This window comes from Megalops cyprinoides, chromosome 3, assembly GCF_013368585.1.
Source record: "Megalops cyprinoides isolate fMegCyp1 chromosome 3, fMegCyp1.pri, whole genome shotgun sequence".
Taxonomy (NCBI): Eukaryota; Metazoa; Chordata; class Actinopteri; order Elopiformes; family Megalopidae; genus Megalops; species Megalops cyprinoides.
This window is the reverse complement of record NC_050585.1, coordinates 14,358,720-14,375,994: the sequence shown is the minus strand read 5'-3', so window position 1 is coordinate 14,375,994 and position 17,275 is coordinate 14,358,720. Positions and strand designations below refer to the sequence as shown.

The window sequence follows — 17,275 nt, the reverse complement described above, 5'->3', positions numbered from 1 at the left end:
AATAGCTTCTAGAAGCGGCAAGCCCAAGGGAATGGGCTTTTGTGGCACAGAAATGTGTAATACTCACTGGTTATGCTGTATTGGTACCTAAAACTAATTTAGACTGTAATGGGTAGTGGTGGGGGATTTGACCTCTATTGGCTGTGTAATTAATTCACCTTCATTATGTAGTATGATGAAATGTGAGATGTGAACAGATTTGAGCATGGCTGTGGAGTAGCCATTTACTAGGCTTATGCCCAGATAGTTGCAGGTTTGAAATCCGGACAGGACAGCTGTTGCTGCCATAAGGTACTTGACTTAAATGAGAAATGAGAAAAAATATCCCCTATGGCCCTGTATAACAGTGTCTGTTAAGCCGGCAAATAATGTAGGATAGCACACAGCACTTCACATGCCACCAGTATAAGCACTTGTTAAGGTCAGAGCAGTGATGAAAAATGAATACTGCAGGCCTTAAAATTTTAATTCAGCTCTTAACATTCATCCCTGTGAGACTTTCAGAAAACACGCACCTCCTCGAAAAAAAAAAAAAACATTCTCACCACTCGGGTCACCACTCAGATTTCCCTCTTGGGGTGAATGCTACACCACCAGCCCTGATCTGTTTCTTCACTCACAAGGTCAAGCATGCATTGTTGAGATGAGAAACCCACTGCTTACCACAGTTCCTTAAAGGGCAGGTGATAGGCTCACAGTCAAGTGGACATTTCATCCATGATTTTAGCATGATGACTGCAGTCTACTGAGGAATTTTGCCTAAGTACTGGAAAAATTTATAAAGGTAGGAGAAATATCATATTAAAACTGGGGCGGTTTGAAGATAAGGGCTTGAATGGTGTTTATTTATGTATATGACACTGAGGCAGCAGTGAGGTCTCTAGCTGTTCATATACATGTGCATGTTTGCACACGCACCTGTGTGTGTGTGTGTGTGTGTGTGTGTGTGTGTGTGTGTGTATATATATCTGTATGTCTGTCTGTCTGTCTGTGTGTGGACAGTTCCTGGGCAGTCCTCAGTCATTCTCTCCATCCCCAGATGAGACTGTCTGAAGCTTCAAGGGCAGCATGCAATAGGCATGGCAATAATGGGTGAAAATCAGAAGCCATTTCTCTAAAAAAATGATTTATTAAATTGATACATGCAGGCTTTCATATTTATAAGCTGCATGTCTAAATTTAACTCCCACACAGAGCAGACAGCAATTAAAACTGAAGTCTCCAGAAGAAAGACCGCATCGCTGTTTGTTATAATTTTTCCCACTTTAAATTAGTCCCTTTAGGTCACCCTGCTCCTGCTTCATATTAGCAAAAGGTATCAACAAAAAAATTAGCATCAACAAAAATATCCTCCCATTAGTAAGAACACAGAACGATATTACAGCAGTATTTTGATAATATGGGGTTTACCAATAAGCAGTATATCCAGTATACCTCACAAACCCGCCTCACAAACTCAAGTTAGCCATCTTCATCTGTAAGAACCAGTACATATCCTTCTTAAAGACATCTGTCACTTGCAATATAGGCTCTGTGTGTATTTATTCCAATATAAAATGCAATATATGATTGGGCATTTTTATGGGGATGAATACATACAGGCCTATGTGCACAGCTCCGTGTTTTGTTTAGAGGAAATTTCCTAGGTCTGTGTGTAAGCTGGTAGAATTGGAACATGGCGCAAGGAAACTCAAAAAAGCACAAAGCAGACAATCTGTCAGTCAAAGGCCCAGGGCTGCCTCCAAACTGTAGGGGGGCGTCTTCTGCGGGCTCGGATTTCGCAGAGCTGTAGACCGGCCGGAAGACTGGCTCATGACATGCACGGCTGCAGGAAACCAGGGGCGCGAGCGACCGTCACCCCGTATTAAATCGTTATCTTCGTGGCCGTGATAAACCTGTGTTCGCTCAAATGTCACCTGTTCTGGGTTAACCTCAGGTGCGCTCTCATTGCCTGCGGTTTGTCAGTGCCATCAGATTGCAAGATATTCCTCTCTGAGGGGCTGAGCACTAGCAGTGAACCTGCTGTTTGTACGCTGTGTTCCTCTGCTGATGGGGGAAGCACCTGTCAATCAAAATGCTCACTTTAATCATAGGCTTCTAGTGCCATTTTTTTCATTGGCTCTCACTGCATAAGATAAGTAGCACAATCTCCTATAATTGCGGGTCTTATTAAAAAATCTTAATGTTGTTCTTAATAATTACCAGTATATAATGCTGTATCTTCTACAAAGCATGTGGAACATGTGTATTAAATCTTTTGAGCGGCAAGCCAGACGATTCCTTAAATAGCAGAGGAATCCTTTATCATCTTTGCTGTGCTTGTGCCTGTAGGTCATTACTTTTTTCCCCTCTCCTCTCTTTCATGACAGGGGTAATATTGAGTCATGGTCTGAGAATATGCTCCATCGCAAGGGGAAATTCTGCCGGGGGTGTAGTCAATCAAATGCGTAGATCCATTAAACCCTTGGCTAGTCATTCTTTAACATGACGGAACGCTGAATGGAAAGGAGGTAGTTAAAAAACTTTGGCTTATTTGAATTGACAGGACGAGTAATGTGTGTATCACCTGACGGCCGGCGCGGGTCAGAACATTGCAGAACGGGGGGGTTGTGCTGAAAAGGCCACATAGCAGAAAAGAACAGCCCCCCCCCTCCCCTTCAAGACTCCACTTCGTGGGAAAATTAGGAGGAGGCTCATTTCTTGGGAGTAGCGGCGGTCTGCTGGCAGGCTGCACTTTTGGCCTCCTCTTGAGGCGTGCCCACGGTGTCACACTCGGCGCGCATTGTCTGTCGAAGACATCAGCAATCTGGGCTTCGGCGGATCAATGTTCCCCGCCAAATAAGCTGTGCAATTGATTTTGTAAGCTCTGGTGGCAGCAGAAGCTGCTGGAGCTGGCGAGAGCAGCAAATTGGCGAGTAGGAAAAGGTGGGGGCGAGCAAAAAAAAAAAAAAAAAAAAAAACAATAAAGGTGCTCAAACAGTGCTCATCAGATTGGACTAATGTTACTTGTGACAGTTTGATCGTTGCCCGATAGGGTAGGGGGTGTCTGTGACAGGTCCTTTTCCTCAACAGTGGGGGCATGATCTTTTGCCTAATTTGTGGAAGCCAAATATACGTAGACCAAAGAGTCCAGGTCCTAGGTGCTGTGTGACCATAAGGTTGTTCTGTTCCACAGAGATAATCTGAGAGATGCCACAGTCCTGGCTGTGATATTATTTCTGTTCTGCAGTGAGGCAGAGTTCAGCAGCTGTAATCAGTTGAGCCATTTCTCTCCTGCGGCAGTTGATAGGACTGTGGTCTGGACGCCCAGGGGGATGGCACTGTAAGCGGGAATGTGTGCTGACCTTTTCACAGTCAGGGGTCAAATGAACCTGCGTCCAATCCCCTGTGTCCAGCACACAGCAGATTGGCGAAAATGGCAGAGAGAGACTCACCTGCGGTTACTGTCTGGTCTCAGATTCATGGTTGCTTTAAGAGAGAGGGTGCCATGCTGCTGGTCTTTCCCTCTGTCATCTATCGTTCAAATTTCTCAGTTTTTCGCAGTTTCTCTCTTTCCTTACTAGACTACAGTGGCACACCCAGATGTGATCGGGGTCAGCAGAGGACTCCAGCACAAAGGCTCTGCATCAGAGAATATGTACATTAATGTACAGTAGAGCAGGGAGGCTCACAGGTATAGAAATCGTCCATCTGATTGGAATCTTGTGTGGATTTTCATGCAAGAATTGGCACCCCGATGCCTTGCCTTTCCCTCCCTAACGTCCATCTCTTTGCCACCATATTTGAAGGGGGAAGGGCTGGAGGGGAGCTCTCAGTGTCACGGGGGCCTCATCGCCCCCTGATGAAGCCTGTGATTGAGGAGTGGCACCACCAGCGGTTGGACCCAGACTCGATCAGCCAGGCTGCATCCAGAACTGGACAGCATCATTACTGTGATTAGTCCTGTAATTTTGCTGGACGCTCACCCCACTGGATGCCACAAGATTGCAGCCTGGAGTGGCACGTGGAAAGAGCTGGATAATGAGGCCTGCAGGAGGAATCCTGTACGACCCAAGGAAAAGACTGGAGATCCAGTGGCGGCGAGGCTGGGTCTGGAGCCGGCAGGGTCGTCTGAGCGAGCTACAGCACCGAAAAGCCTGATTGGGCTGGTGCAAGAGAACATTAGCTCTGACAGGTACAGAAAATCAGAGAAGTCAGAGAGTCAGGAATTGCAGTAATCTGCCCAAGCCGGGTTGGTCTCTCAGTCTGCTTCATCCGTTTTCACATTCTGCTGAGCTCCAAACCGGTGAGTTGAGTTAAATTGTGAAACCATGCAATACTTGATTGGCCCAGCCATTATCAAGAGAGCACAAAAGTTTTCCCCATGCAGTGTCCCCTTACAGTGATCTGTTTTAACAGATATAATACTGTAGCTTTTATTTAATGCTGTTCAGCATGTAAGATTAAAAAAAAAAAAACTGACACATGAGTGGACATTTTGTCTGATTTAAAACAATGAGGTGACTCACCACTGTGACATCGTTCTTGAGCATTAGCCTTGTTAGCGGTGAATGAGGATGGCTGACATACTGATCTGTCCTCAAATGGTCTTGTGTTAGTTGAGGCAACATTCACACATCTGAAGTGAGAATTGCAGAGAATGAATGACATGAAGCTCTTAGATGCCAACAGCTGTCTGTTTTTCCGTGCTCTAGCTGTTTAATGCAACCTGATGAATTGCAAGGGTCTGTAGCATTATAGGACCCAGATTTCCATCAGTCTCAAATATCTAGTTCTTTGGAAAACTATGTTAGTGTGATTTGCAGTTTTGCAGATCAGTTGCAGTTTTGAAAATTGTACAGGTTGTGTACAATGCAGAAAAAGACCAAAGACCAAAAAGCTTTGCAAATGGAAAAAAAAATTGCGGATTGCAAAGGGCGATGTAAACAACGCTGTATTGTTCCGGGGAGAGATTAGATTGGGTGAAATGACACTTTTGTCTCTGGGCTGTAATGATATCCCTGCCGTGACCCCAAGGGTCTGCTTTGAATCGGAGGAAAACCAGATATCTGTCCAAACTTCCATTATCGCTTTCCTCCTTCAGCTACTACTATGCTCAGCAAGACTGGATTGAAGTTTTTTTTCCTCTTGCTCTCATTTCATTTATAGGCATTGGAAGTTTAGGTATGAGTGGCTCTTTGGTAAATAAAATCATGAATGCTTTTGTTGTAACCACAATTTTCAGTCAGAGATGTTTTCATCCCTGTCTGAAGCCAGCAAGATTTACAGTGAAGTTTCCAATCTGACTTGGCACGTCAAATGCCACTTCTACAAATGTGAAAGTAATTGTTTATTTTCTTTATGAACTGTGTGTGTATCTTGGCATTACACACAAAAAATGTTGGAATCAACATTGGAATATGTGAATATCACAATTCTTGTTAAAATGAAAAATATTTCAAATTGGACTCTAAACAGTAATGAGTCTTGGCAGCTGAATGATAATAATTATCTCGGTTTTTAAAATGAAGCATGCTTTGGCAACCCTTCCTGTTATTTTTGTATAGATATACGTTCAGCTTGGTTGTGAGCTGGTCATGGGGGAATAGGAATGTTACATGTCTCTGGTAGTCAATCCCTACCTTCTGTATATGTGCTTCAAACAGAAACACAAGGTTAACCTGTTATTCAAACCTAATTCTTGGATTTGGCATGCTTACAACACCCTGAGGAAGATATTTTTGTTTGGTGGTTCCAGCGGTCAGTGCTGCTCTTGACACCAGCACCGCAGACCAGGAAGTGGTGAAGCCATAGTAGCGGTCACCATGGTGATGTGAGAATGCATTCTGCCTTGAGTCATGCAGTGGGGGGGTTGGGGGGGCGCAGGGCAAACGTAGCTGGAGCGTTGCATTATCCTGTGTCTCACCTCTGTTTAGCGCCGGCTCTGCAGCGTGCACAGATCAAAGCCCCCGCGCTCCTCTCGCATCCGCCTGGCAGCTTCATCCTCCCGAGGCGGCGCGGAGAAGCTGAGCGAAGCGCGGCCGAGACGTCGAGCCGCGCAACGAGCACCCATGATCAAAAGGCCCCTCCGTGTGGTTTTTTTTTTTTTTTTTCCTTCTGAAGCCCGCCTCCTCCCAGATCCTGCGAAGACGGCGCGGAGTCATGGGGTGCTGCAGTTTAAGTGCCAGGGAGTTCTTTCTCTCCATCTGCTGCTCAGAAACGCTCCCCCTCTGCCACACGGGATTGGGTTTACTGAAAAGGGGCGCAGTGTACATGAAAGTGGATGCAGAAGCAATTATGGGCTAGTTCCCAGACTGGTGGACAAATAGTCCACGGCCAATACCGGAACGCGTGAGGCGCCAAACGGTATTGTTTTCTGTTGCAGGCTTGCTCTGCCATGGCGCTGCGCCTCCCACCTCATCGCTCAATGCCACTCGGAACGTGAGCGCATGTGCCGTCTTGTTGCGCAGACGAGTCTGTGGCACAGTCAGCAGATGGCCACTTTATCAGGTGTGGAGTGAAGGCTCAGCCAGTGCCAGGCATGGCTTCCTGAGTCCCCAGCAAGGCTGACACTGTCTTTCTTTTGAAGGACCCAGACGGAAAAACTATGAGACAAAACCCTGAGCTCTGCCCTCTCAATCTGATTTTGCGTTTTAAAAGTGCATGCATAGGGTAGGGGGTTGGGGGGCGGGGGGGGGGTGGGGGGGGGGGATGGTTGTGGCAAGCACAGCCAATTTTCCTGTAACTACCTCCCCATTCTCCTCCTCCCCAGCTGATGAGAACAGTTTTGCATTATTAACATCAAAAAGCCAAGGACCCTTCAAGGACTGTCTTTTGTCTGCTGTGGTGAGAAGTTCAGCTGGCAGCAGCAGCCTGTGAGGAGTGGCGGCGGGAGGGTGTGCGTTTGTGGGGGGGGGGGGTTTGTTGTGGCGCTCTCCTCTCTCAGACAACCCACAATGACAATAACTGCTACAGTAGCTGATCTCCAAGGTCCCTCTTTCCACTTTGTGCACATCCTTTCTCTTTCCGCTCTGATGTGACGAGGCAGCAAATGCTCTTTGCCGGAAAAGTTTGGCAAGTTCCTCCGCAAAAAGATCACTCATGCACATTCAAGCTCTTTCAGACTCACATTCCACAGTCTAACAGGGTATCTGTTCTGGTCATTAACAGAGAGCAATATACTTCCCCTCTTCTTTGTAGGTTCAGTCAGCGCTGGCATTACTGAGATTTTTTTTTTAGTCCGTCATCTGAATTCAGCTATGGTGACCCTGTTAAGGTTGTTTCAGAAGCTTTAATCAAATGTTGGCTAGCTAGCTACAGCAGTACTGACTGAAGTTGCTAGCCAGGTAGCTAGCAAAAGAGGTATCCATACTGTGTGATTTCAGTCAGTGATAATGGGATATAAACCGCACCATACGTTTTCAAGGGAGAAATCAAACAGTTTTTTTCTTTAGCCACACTTCTGAAAAATGGGTCAAATGGCATTTTTTTACCTAACCTTAGCAGACACTCTTATTCAGAGCAGCTTACGCAGGTTACAATTTTGTCCATTTATAGAGTTGGGTATTTACTGAGGCAGTTGTTTAAGTAGTTTACAACAGTTGAGCCACAGTGGGGAGCCAAACCAGCAACCTTTTGACTATGAGCCGTCTTCTGTACCACAATGCCACACTGCTGCCTCTTTCTTAGTCTAGTGAGCCACAAGCTCCCACAATTTCTGTCTCACCTGAAGGTTTTATTCCTCTAAGCCCTTATCTTTCAGCTTCATTTGTGCCTGTTCTTATTTGATTAACCCATGGCACATATGAGGTAACGCACTTTGAGAAATGATGTCAGCCGTAGGGCCAGGGGCCCCGTTTCACTCATGGGAATAGTTACTGTTATCTGCTTATGGGCTTCCAGCATTGGGTTACGTATCACTACCTGCTTGTGTAACAGTGATTTCCCTGTCCTTTCAGATGGGCGAGTTGTCTCTGTGAAGCAGGCTGTACTAAATTGATTGAGGGCAGGAGAAGGGCAGTCAGACCTGTTGCAAAGGACCAAATTGGACCTTTCTTGTTTCAGAGTGGCGCTCCTCACGGCCTCCGTGTGTGTTGATTGTGTCACATGGGGCTCACTATCAGCCCAGCTGAGCACTCCGAATAACATGAAGTCTGATAAGGAAGGTTTAATCTCGGTCATAAAGCCAGTGTTTCACACATATCACACGACATATCAAACAGATTTTGCACGAAGAGCTCTCCAACTGCAGGAAGGCATCATAGCAGTAGCTGATGGTTAATAAGGATTAAAGAAAGACTGGAGGGCCAAAAAGACACAAGCCCAAAGAAGCCCTTTATCTCACTATAATTAATTTATTTTTCCAAAAATCCTAGAAGAGATGCATGTGCCCTATTCATTTTCATGTACTTCGTTATTCATTAAATTTAAAACCCCTAAGCATGTTTTAGCAAGGTACGTCATTCATCTAGAAAACTTTGTGACCTGCCTGACCGTGGAATTTTAAAATTTGGAGAGCTCATTAACGTATGTAAATGTAGCCTGGCCCTGGTATTCAAATGATAAATTGTGCACTATGCTTGTTTAGGTGAGCGACGTACCCTTGTGGGGGCAGGTGAGAGAGAGTCGTTTATTCCAAATCTGGAGAAGGGTCAGCTCAGGCTGCAGGGTATCTGTTCTAATATGTCACAAAGTACAAAGTCTCACAGAAATACCCTTTCGCAGAGGAGCGTCATTCGTTCCAGCGACTCAAGGGACACTCTCTAAATTGGTGCAGTGAACCTTTCGAAGAGAGGAGAATTAATCTCCTGAGCCTCGTTGCTGCTCTTAAACAAAGAGAATGTCCTTTTGTTTTGTTTTTGGTGGTGTTTTTTTTTTTTTGTTTTTTGTTTCCTCTGCTCCACTGGGATTGGTGAAAGGGCAGGTCTGTGAGAGAGGACATCAGGATGCCAGTGTGGAGAGAAACTGAAATGCATGACAGTTAAAAGGAGTCCCCGTTCAGCATCCCCAAATTCTCCCATGTCTCAGCCCGTCCCAATCTCTCTCCACTGCCTACCAGTAACAGTTGGCATCTGTTTCTAAACATTGGTGTCAGCCGTACTAGGTGGCAAGGGGCACAGCAGCACACCTTTTGTCATCAATCCATTAGGCCCATCAGTCCCTACACAATGGCCGTGTCACTCAGTTCTGCACCTACATGACTCCCTTCACCTGCTGTACCTCCTCTTCGCAGTCATGTGTCCCAGTCACGTTCTCTGTTCCTCCCCAGTCTGGTGGAGTGATCGTCCAGTAGCAGTCAAAGCTGCAGTTTCTGGCCATCATCCATCTTTGTGGTTGAAGGCCCGCCAGTTCCACGAGAAGCTGCAAACACGGAGAAAGGGGGTCAAGTAGACTGATGGAGGTTCGCTACACAGTGACAAAAGAAACAAGGCGTTCCGAGTAGATACATGGAAGCAATTTAAGGCCTGAGCACTCCATTCAAGGCTTGAATGGATGGTGAGGGACACACAGGCTTGTTTTGGAAAACAAAACTAGGGCGAAATTACCATACCCCTGTAAGTGATCTGAACATAACAGGGGAGGGAGACAGGAGTTGGGGTTTAATGCTGGGGACCAGAGAGAGAGAGGGCCAGTGCCTCCCAGCCACCCCCATCCCTGTGAGCCATGTGAGAAGTGGCTGCTGGGAGTTATGTTGTGTGGACCAATCCAGTCCTATTCTGTGACACCTCCCCCTCCAGAAAATCAATCAGTCAAATCAGAGCCCCCCCCCCCCCCCCCCCCCGGTGTTAACTGATTAACCCACAAGGTATGAACCCATTTAGGCTACTTAATTGTAACTGAGGTAGCTGAGGTGAAGCACCTTGCTTTTTGCAACCACAGCAGGTGCTGGATTAAAGCTTGCAACTACAAGGTGTAGAGTCCAGTGCTCTGACCACCGCAGCACACTGTGTCACCATCCAGCAGTATGGATGTGCGTTGGGCTCAGCAGGTGAAGTCTGAGGGAATGCACTCTCTGCGCCCTCTGCTGACACTGGCAGAGAACTGGAGGCCCCGCATTGCCCTTGCAGTGATGCCCTATAAGACATGGGGGAGCCCTACACTGAAGCAGAGCTTACTGCTATCCCTTACTGCTCCTCTCCAATGAGCTGCAGCTCATTGTGTCATGTCAACCCCCCCCCCCCCCCCCAGAGCAGCTCCATGCAGTCGGTCGTAATGTTCCTTTCCCATAACTCTCTGGTGTTTGACTTTGTGAGGGGGCAGCAGCAACAGTGCAATGAATTGTGCAGAATCAAAGGCAATTTCAGGAGAACAATGCCCTGGTCTCAGCAGTCAAGGCTCAAAGGCTCGTCTTATTTATCCCGTTCTTTGTTACTCTTCTCAGTCGCTATGGTAGTCAATAGGTAAAAAAAAAAAAAAAAAAAAACACACACAAGCTCCATGGCTCACTCTTCGTGTAGCGCGTGTGGAGGAAACTCTCTCTGTACCTCAGAGGCCAGGGGCTCATATTAGCATATAAATCAGTGAAGGATGCTCTGTATTGCTGAGGTGCTCCTAGCCTCGCTCCATTGCCCCAGGTTGGGATAAATTGAAAACCTTCATTGTTCCTTTAGCCCCCTTTTCAGTGACAACATCCATTGGTTGGTTCCCTGTGTTCCGGCACACATGGGACACACTACGGTTGCAGTGCAGCCATCCCCCACAGCAGCATCAGATGAAAACTGGATTTGAATTATTAAAATAGAGAGATGTTGACTGAAGCTCGGTCTCCCCTGAAAAGCAGGTGAAGTGGCGCCCGTCCCTGGAGCTTAGAGATTGTAATCTTCTTTCGCTGCTGGGGGACTGCCTCAAATGGGCAGTCGGGAAGCAACGCTGTGTCACTGAGCAGCCCGGGTAGTTGGAGTCTGCATCTAATGATTCCAGTGTGTAACGTGAGAAGGGGCCAAATATTCACAAACTAAAGCCCAGCCAGCCTTTTGGTGTGTTGGTAACTATGAACGGGTGTATTTGTCTGTAGTGTTGAATTCATGATGCAATCTGTGGTGCGTTTAAGCATTCGCGTACCCACTGCTCAGTCATCTTTTTGTGTATATGTGGTTACGGACTCGGCAGACTATGCTGTGTGGCAGCCACCTGGTGTGCCAGTGTAGTAACGTTTTTCAGCGGTGGCCTGGTTTTCCCTTTGTGCTCAGACAGAAAGAAAGCAGCGCATGAATAATTCGTACGTGCATTAAGCCACCTCCCCAAAAAGGAAAAAAAAAAATATTAGCTTGTGATAGTTGACAGAGTGTGGCGTCAATTAAAAGAATGCAGTCTGCAGTGACGCACGCCTGTGCTTGTGCTCATTTGCGTTTGTTTTCATTTCAGCCTCTTCAGCATCCTCACATTCATTAATGCCAAATTGCCTGAAATTACTCCATATCAAATTAGTGCCGCTGCTCCTCTTGCCGTTACATTATATATGATGACAGGGAGGGAAGTGTTTCCAGATTCATTCACACAGCAGCTCAGAAACCAAGGCATCTCTCTTTTACACTGCACGTTGATACTTCTGTTCAGTGAGTCCGGAGAACATCGAAACATTTGGCTGTGGGAATACCGTGTACCATGAAACATTGATTATACGGAGATAATTGGCCTAATGGATAGCATATTGACAGCATGGGGGAAAAAAAGAGAATTGACGAAACCGCACAAACAAATGAGGCTGTTTTTTCCGTTACAGGAGTGACTGTGTGAGCGTCCTCCGTCTCTTTGTGTTGCATCACTGCCAGCTCAACCATATGTCTGCACCACACCCCTGTGTACAGATCTCCTGTGTACACACTCCATATAGGGGGATGCTGGATATGTCTTTAGTTTGCCGTTTCCAGTCCTGTCTCCGGTCCAATAGTGACTCATGAAATGCTTGAAATAGAGCATGTTTAAACATGCTGGCGAAACAGTGTGGAATCCAGTGTTGCTGTCTGCCCAGCTTTGGAGGCATACATGTGTGTATGAGGCAGAGATGGAAATGCAGTGATCCGGTGCCAGTCTGCTCGAGTCCAGGAACGGTTTTTCCTGACAGCTGTCCATCAGCTGCCCATTTGTGGAGGGCTTTGGCAAGAGACAGAGAGAGACTTTTGACATTTAAGCCTCCTTTATTCAAAACAGCTACAAGACTTAGCAAAAATTACTATTCAACAGTTCAAAAAAATGTGAAAAAGAGGGAAAGAGACAGAGAGAGAGACAGAAAGACAGAGATCCATCTTAAACAAAAAAAAGTCCCAGACACCCTGCACTCTCCCTGAGTGATGTTTGAGTTTTTGGTGTCCGATTAAGACCCTCTAAAGGAAGCCCATCTGCTTTGGAGGCCCTGTTCCCCAGGTTTCCCTCAAACTGGAAATCGAAGCCGTGAGTTTCGCCGCAGGGCCGTTTCCCGCCACGGTCGATTCCTCCTGTTTAAACCTGCGACCCTCTGGGGAGCAGAGCCCCCCTCCCCCACTCAGACGCAGAGTATCTGCGCTCCCTGCGTGCACCGCTCGATGAGACCTGCGGATCGATGGGTCTCCGGTTCCCGCCAGAGCCGGCGCGGCAGGAGGGCCTCCTTTCCTTGCTCCCCCTTCCACCCATGCGCCCGTGAGCCGCACGGAGCGGGAAGTGTCTCATCCCAAATTAATTAGTCCTCCCGTTGTCCCAACTTTAATCAGCCGCCTCAGAAAATCCATACCTCGTTATTGCACGGCCTGCATCGCGTCCGCGGCTATAACTTCAATCGCCGCCATGTTGTCTGTAAACGGGGGGGACTGTGGGAAACGGATCGAGATCGATAGCGCGCTCCGAGGCCTCAAACCCCACATGTGCTTATGTGAGTAACACATAAAGGTTGTATTTGCACCAAAGACAATTATCTGACTCTCCTAGGAGGCTGGAGTTCAGCGTTTCTCCCCTTCACGTTTTTTCTTGGCTCTCATTCCTCGTTGCTTTGATGGAGATCGCGGTAATGCACCCCGGCCGGCCCCTCGTGCAGCTCCTACCTCCGAGTAGGCCTCCATGGTCAAACGGACGGCTGCAATCAAATTGTAAATGTCAAAAAGCACAAAGCGTGCAGATGCCACGCATTCCCTCAGCAGCCTGAACACAAGCAAGCAAATACCAGGCAGCAGAGGTCGAGGGTTTTCGCTGTTTGAGCCGGAAGTCTTTAGTGGCTGCAATCAGACGGCGATGCGGTAGGTAGGAGGTAGGAGGTAGAGACACGATGTGTCTGTGTAGTCATGGAAATTAAATGACACTATGTGCTTTGTGGCCCTTCCTGGTTCAGTTCAGGTGTAGTGGTCACTGTTTAAGGCTGTGAGGAGTTAAGGAGTTCTGGTGATGTGTCATTCAATGGCAGGGAGAGAATTTTCAGTGTGAAGCATGTAGCATGTGATATTGTACATTATCTTGGTTACTGTAGAAAATCTTTGATACAGTCATCCTCATATTGATTCATTTTGACTGTGTGGGTGTCTCCCCCCATTCAGATCTAGCAGCACTCAGTATGCTAAAATTGATACTAATATCTTTTTGACATGAGCATTTGAAGCCACAATTTTGTGTGCAAGGAGTTTGAATTATGGTAAATTTGATATTTACTCATGGGTATATTAGATGTGAATAAGGAAAATTAAATACAAATTTCCCATGGCACAATTTATTTATTGCAGGGATGCCCAGGAGACATCACAGTTAACCGAGAGGGGAACTCTGCCAGTTTGGGAGCCAAGGCCTGCATACTCTGGAGATTTCATTATAGTCAATGGACACTAGAACAGTGGGGGGCTTTGGTTCATGGGGATGGCCAGAATAATTTCCAACTATCCAAATGAAAATGGAGGAAGGGCAATGAATGTCTGAACGTTTAACTCAAAACAAAAATGCAGTTAGATTCTGAATTGTTGTTGCCAAAAGGAAGGAAGGCCGCCGGTGTCAGGTTTGATTTTTACCCCATATTCTTTTTTCCTTCTTGTTTTCCTTGACTTGTTTTGTGTCAGGTTCGCTGTGCTCTCCCATTGGAATAGGCCGACATGAGCTGATTAGGAAGCTGTTTAGGAAACTTGCTCGCTTATTAGTACACATTCCTTTTTGTTTTGTTGTTCGCTATTTTGAGCTATGTGTAAACCCGCGCGAGGGAGTCTCCTGTCATGCTGAGTTCCCTAACGCTGTAATACCGAAGGTACGTGCAGCGACGCGCGAGATCAAGCACGTTCGGTCTCGCCAGCGCACGGTGCATCTGCTTCAAGCATGCGGGAGTGTGGTTAATTACGTGTCAGCTAATGTCGTTCTCATCTTCACGTCCGTAAATCTGAGGTGTCCCGCCTAAACGCGGGTGAACATGTCGTTCTCCTGTCTCCGGGAAGAGCTCGCCGCCCGTGCCGTCGCCGGCGCGACATGAGCACATTGCGCTGCCGTGACGACGAAAAGCCGGCAAGGGAGGTGACAGGGCTACCGAGGCGTGGACCGTCCTAACCTAGCTGTGATATCTGCCAGATGGTCTCTTAAATCTTCGCTGCTCTGCCCTCAATATGTGTCTGCATATGCAGCGCTCGCTGTGTGTAATTCCAGCCATACAGAGCCTGAATTAAAGACCAGAGACAGATTTATATACAGGGCATGTCTGTGTAGATGCTTTGGAAGGCAAATATTTATTTGGCTAATATGCTGTATTATCCCGTTTAGCTGAAAGCCTTTTTCATGCGCCTCTTCAGGCTTTGAAATCATGCCAGCTGTGAGACCAGGGCAGTGAGAGTGAGAGTGAGTGTGTGTGCGTGTGTGTATGTGTGTGTGTGTGTCTGTCCGTGTATGTGTGTTTCTGTCTGTGTGTGGATGCATTCATGAGTTCATGAATATGTGTGTGTTTGTGCATGTTTGAATGCATGCGTGTGTGTATTTGAATGCATTCATGTGCGTTTGTGTGTATTTGTGCATGCATATTTGAATATACAGCTGTCTGTGTGCACAGGCGTGCGTGGGTGCATCAATATGTGTGCGCATGCAGTGTCTGTGGATATATGCGCGTGTGTGTGCCTTTGTGTGGACATTTGAATGCACGCCTGTGTGCATGTATGAGACAGGCCTACAGACTCCCTGGGGAGGTGGTGAAGAGCGCACAGCCGAACACACACACACACACACACACATACACACACGAGTACAGAGCCTGACACATGTGATGCACTCCCTGCTCACAGAGCCCTGACTGCTGCGCTTGATGCTGCAGTAATAACTGGTCGGACAGAGGGAGCAGCCGGCCTCTCAGGAACCCCACAGCCTCCGACCTGCGTTCCTCACACCTCTTTTGTTTCACCTCTCAGCTCCTGTTACAGTCACACCATGAAATTCAAAGGTTTCCCAGAGCCCCCCCCCCCCCCCCCCCCCCCAAAGTAGGCTGTCATGTGCCCTGCCTGTGCAGTCCTGTTTATTTTCCTATTTACAAGCCCAAGGGCCCTGTGTACAATTAGTTTGTCACTTCAGAAAAATAAGTGCATTATCGCAAGCGTATTCGTTTATGTACTGGCAATTTTTTTCTCTTGTTTGCTAACAGTTCTAAGATGTACTTGTGTGCAATGCATATTATTTAAATATATAAATTATGCATTATTTTCGCCCATTAGGATTTGGCTCTGATGCTCATTAGTTTGTGCTATGGATGTGTATAGTCAGAAAGACACGTATTTGCATGAATCTGTACTTGCCTGATAAATGGCTAGAATCTGCTGTCTATGTTATACGGCACTGTTTCAGAGGCGCAAATGATATTGCTCATTTTGATTGCATGTTAGATAAGAGGAGTTTGCAACATTTTCACAAGAAACCTCCTCCTTACCCAGCCATACCCCACTGTTACAAGGAACATTTTATGGTGCCACAATGAAAGATTCTTCATCACTTTTCGATTTTATTTTCAAATGGTGGGTGTGAATTTATAGTGTTTATTAAGATAAGTAAGTACATGGTAATGATATGGATTAGATTCTCTTTTGCTTGTAGTCCCAGGGATTGCACCTGGGGCCTGGCTGCTAGCATGAGGTCGTTGATCGTCATGCACATAATTACATGACACCTGATGTGAGAGGGTGATAGTACATGTGCTGGAATATATGAGGATATAGGATTTTATTTAAAAAATGTGTGCCTTTTTTGGTTTGTGCCTTGTTTGTGTGTTCATTAGTGTGAGTGATTGCGTTTTGTGTGTGTGTGCGTGTGTGTGTGTGTGTGTGTGTGTGTGCGAGAGAGAAAAAGAGACAGAATGGCTCTGTCTAACTGCATGAAACTGGACCTACCAGGCACTTTGGAATTGCAGTTTTAGATGTTGAAATATATGCTATTGGAATAGGAATTCATCCTTAATTTAATTCCATGCCTTTGTCATACATTAAAAATACATAGCGCTGTGCTCCAGGTGGTGATGTGTGAGCATTCAATTATGAGCTTGCCTTTAAAAAAAAAAACCTGGCCCAAAGCGGGACAGGCCACAGTCGCGATATCATTACAATGTTCATTGACATGTCTGCTGAAATTGGATTGGTACAGAATATGACAAGGGGAAGGAAAATCACCCTTAATCACCATTATAGTTCTCTAATTCCCACTGTCTTTCTCCTCACAGAAACAAAGGCAGAGCTGGAGCAGCTGATGACAGACATTAAGAAGCTGGCCAACAAAGTCCGCTCCAAGTTAAAGAGTGAGTTATCCCTGTATTAATGTAAACGCATTCATTTCCATGAAAATACATTCATTCGTGCTGTTGTCCTCTGTTCACCAATTGATAACGTAATTTTGTCATGAACAGACACAAAGAAATTCAAACATGTGACTGTGCCTATGAGATTCTGTCCCTTGTACTGTGTTATGCTTGACATTAAACCCTTTAAATGAGCTGCATGTATGATATAGGCAAGTACGTACAGCGAGAGACAGCAGGGCTTGTCATGTCCTAAGATGGCAGGGAATAGACAGGGTAATTTTTCATGCTTCTTCGCTCTGGGACACCATCACTGTATTAGTGCTGTTCTCCAGACGTTTACATATTTAAAATGTCATTGGACTCTGTGGAGAGATCGCGCACACCCCTCTGTGGTGCATTGTGGGTAGTCTGCAAGGCATTTCTTCCTCAATAACCACAGCAAAAACCCCCCCACCTTCCCACCCACCACTGCACAAGTAGAAACCTGCAGGCAGTTTTCTCTGACCCAGATCTACTGTGCTGTTAGCTCTGCCCTGGGGGGCGTGGCTATGACATCACCTCGATTTTTTTTTTTCCCCCCAGCATCCTCCACAG

At 46.5% G+C, this 17,275-nt stretch overlaps 1 protein-coding gene across 1 annotated transcript in view; it reads left to right on the top strand.

The window, feature by feature from the left end:
* Positions 1–17,275, top strand: part of LOC118774650 (syntaxin-1A-like) — an 82,899-nt gene that overhangs the window by 31,393 nt on the left and 34,231 nt on the right. The window contains exon 4 of the mRNA XM_036524037.1: positions 16,604–16,678. Within this exon, the coding sequence (XP_036379930.1) occupies positions 16,604–16,678 (75 nt within the window). The remainder of the gene's footprint in view (positions 1–16,603; positions 16,679–17,275) is intronic.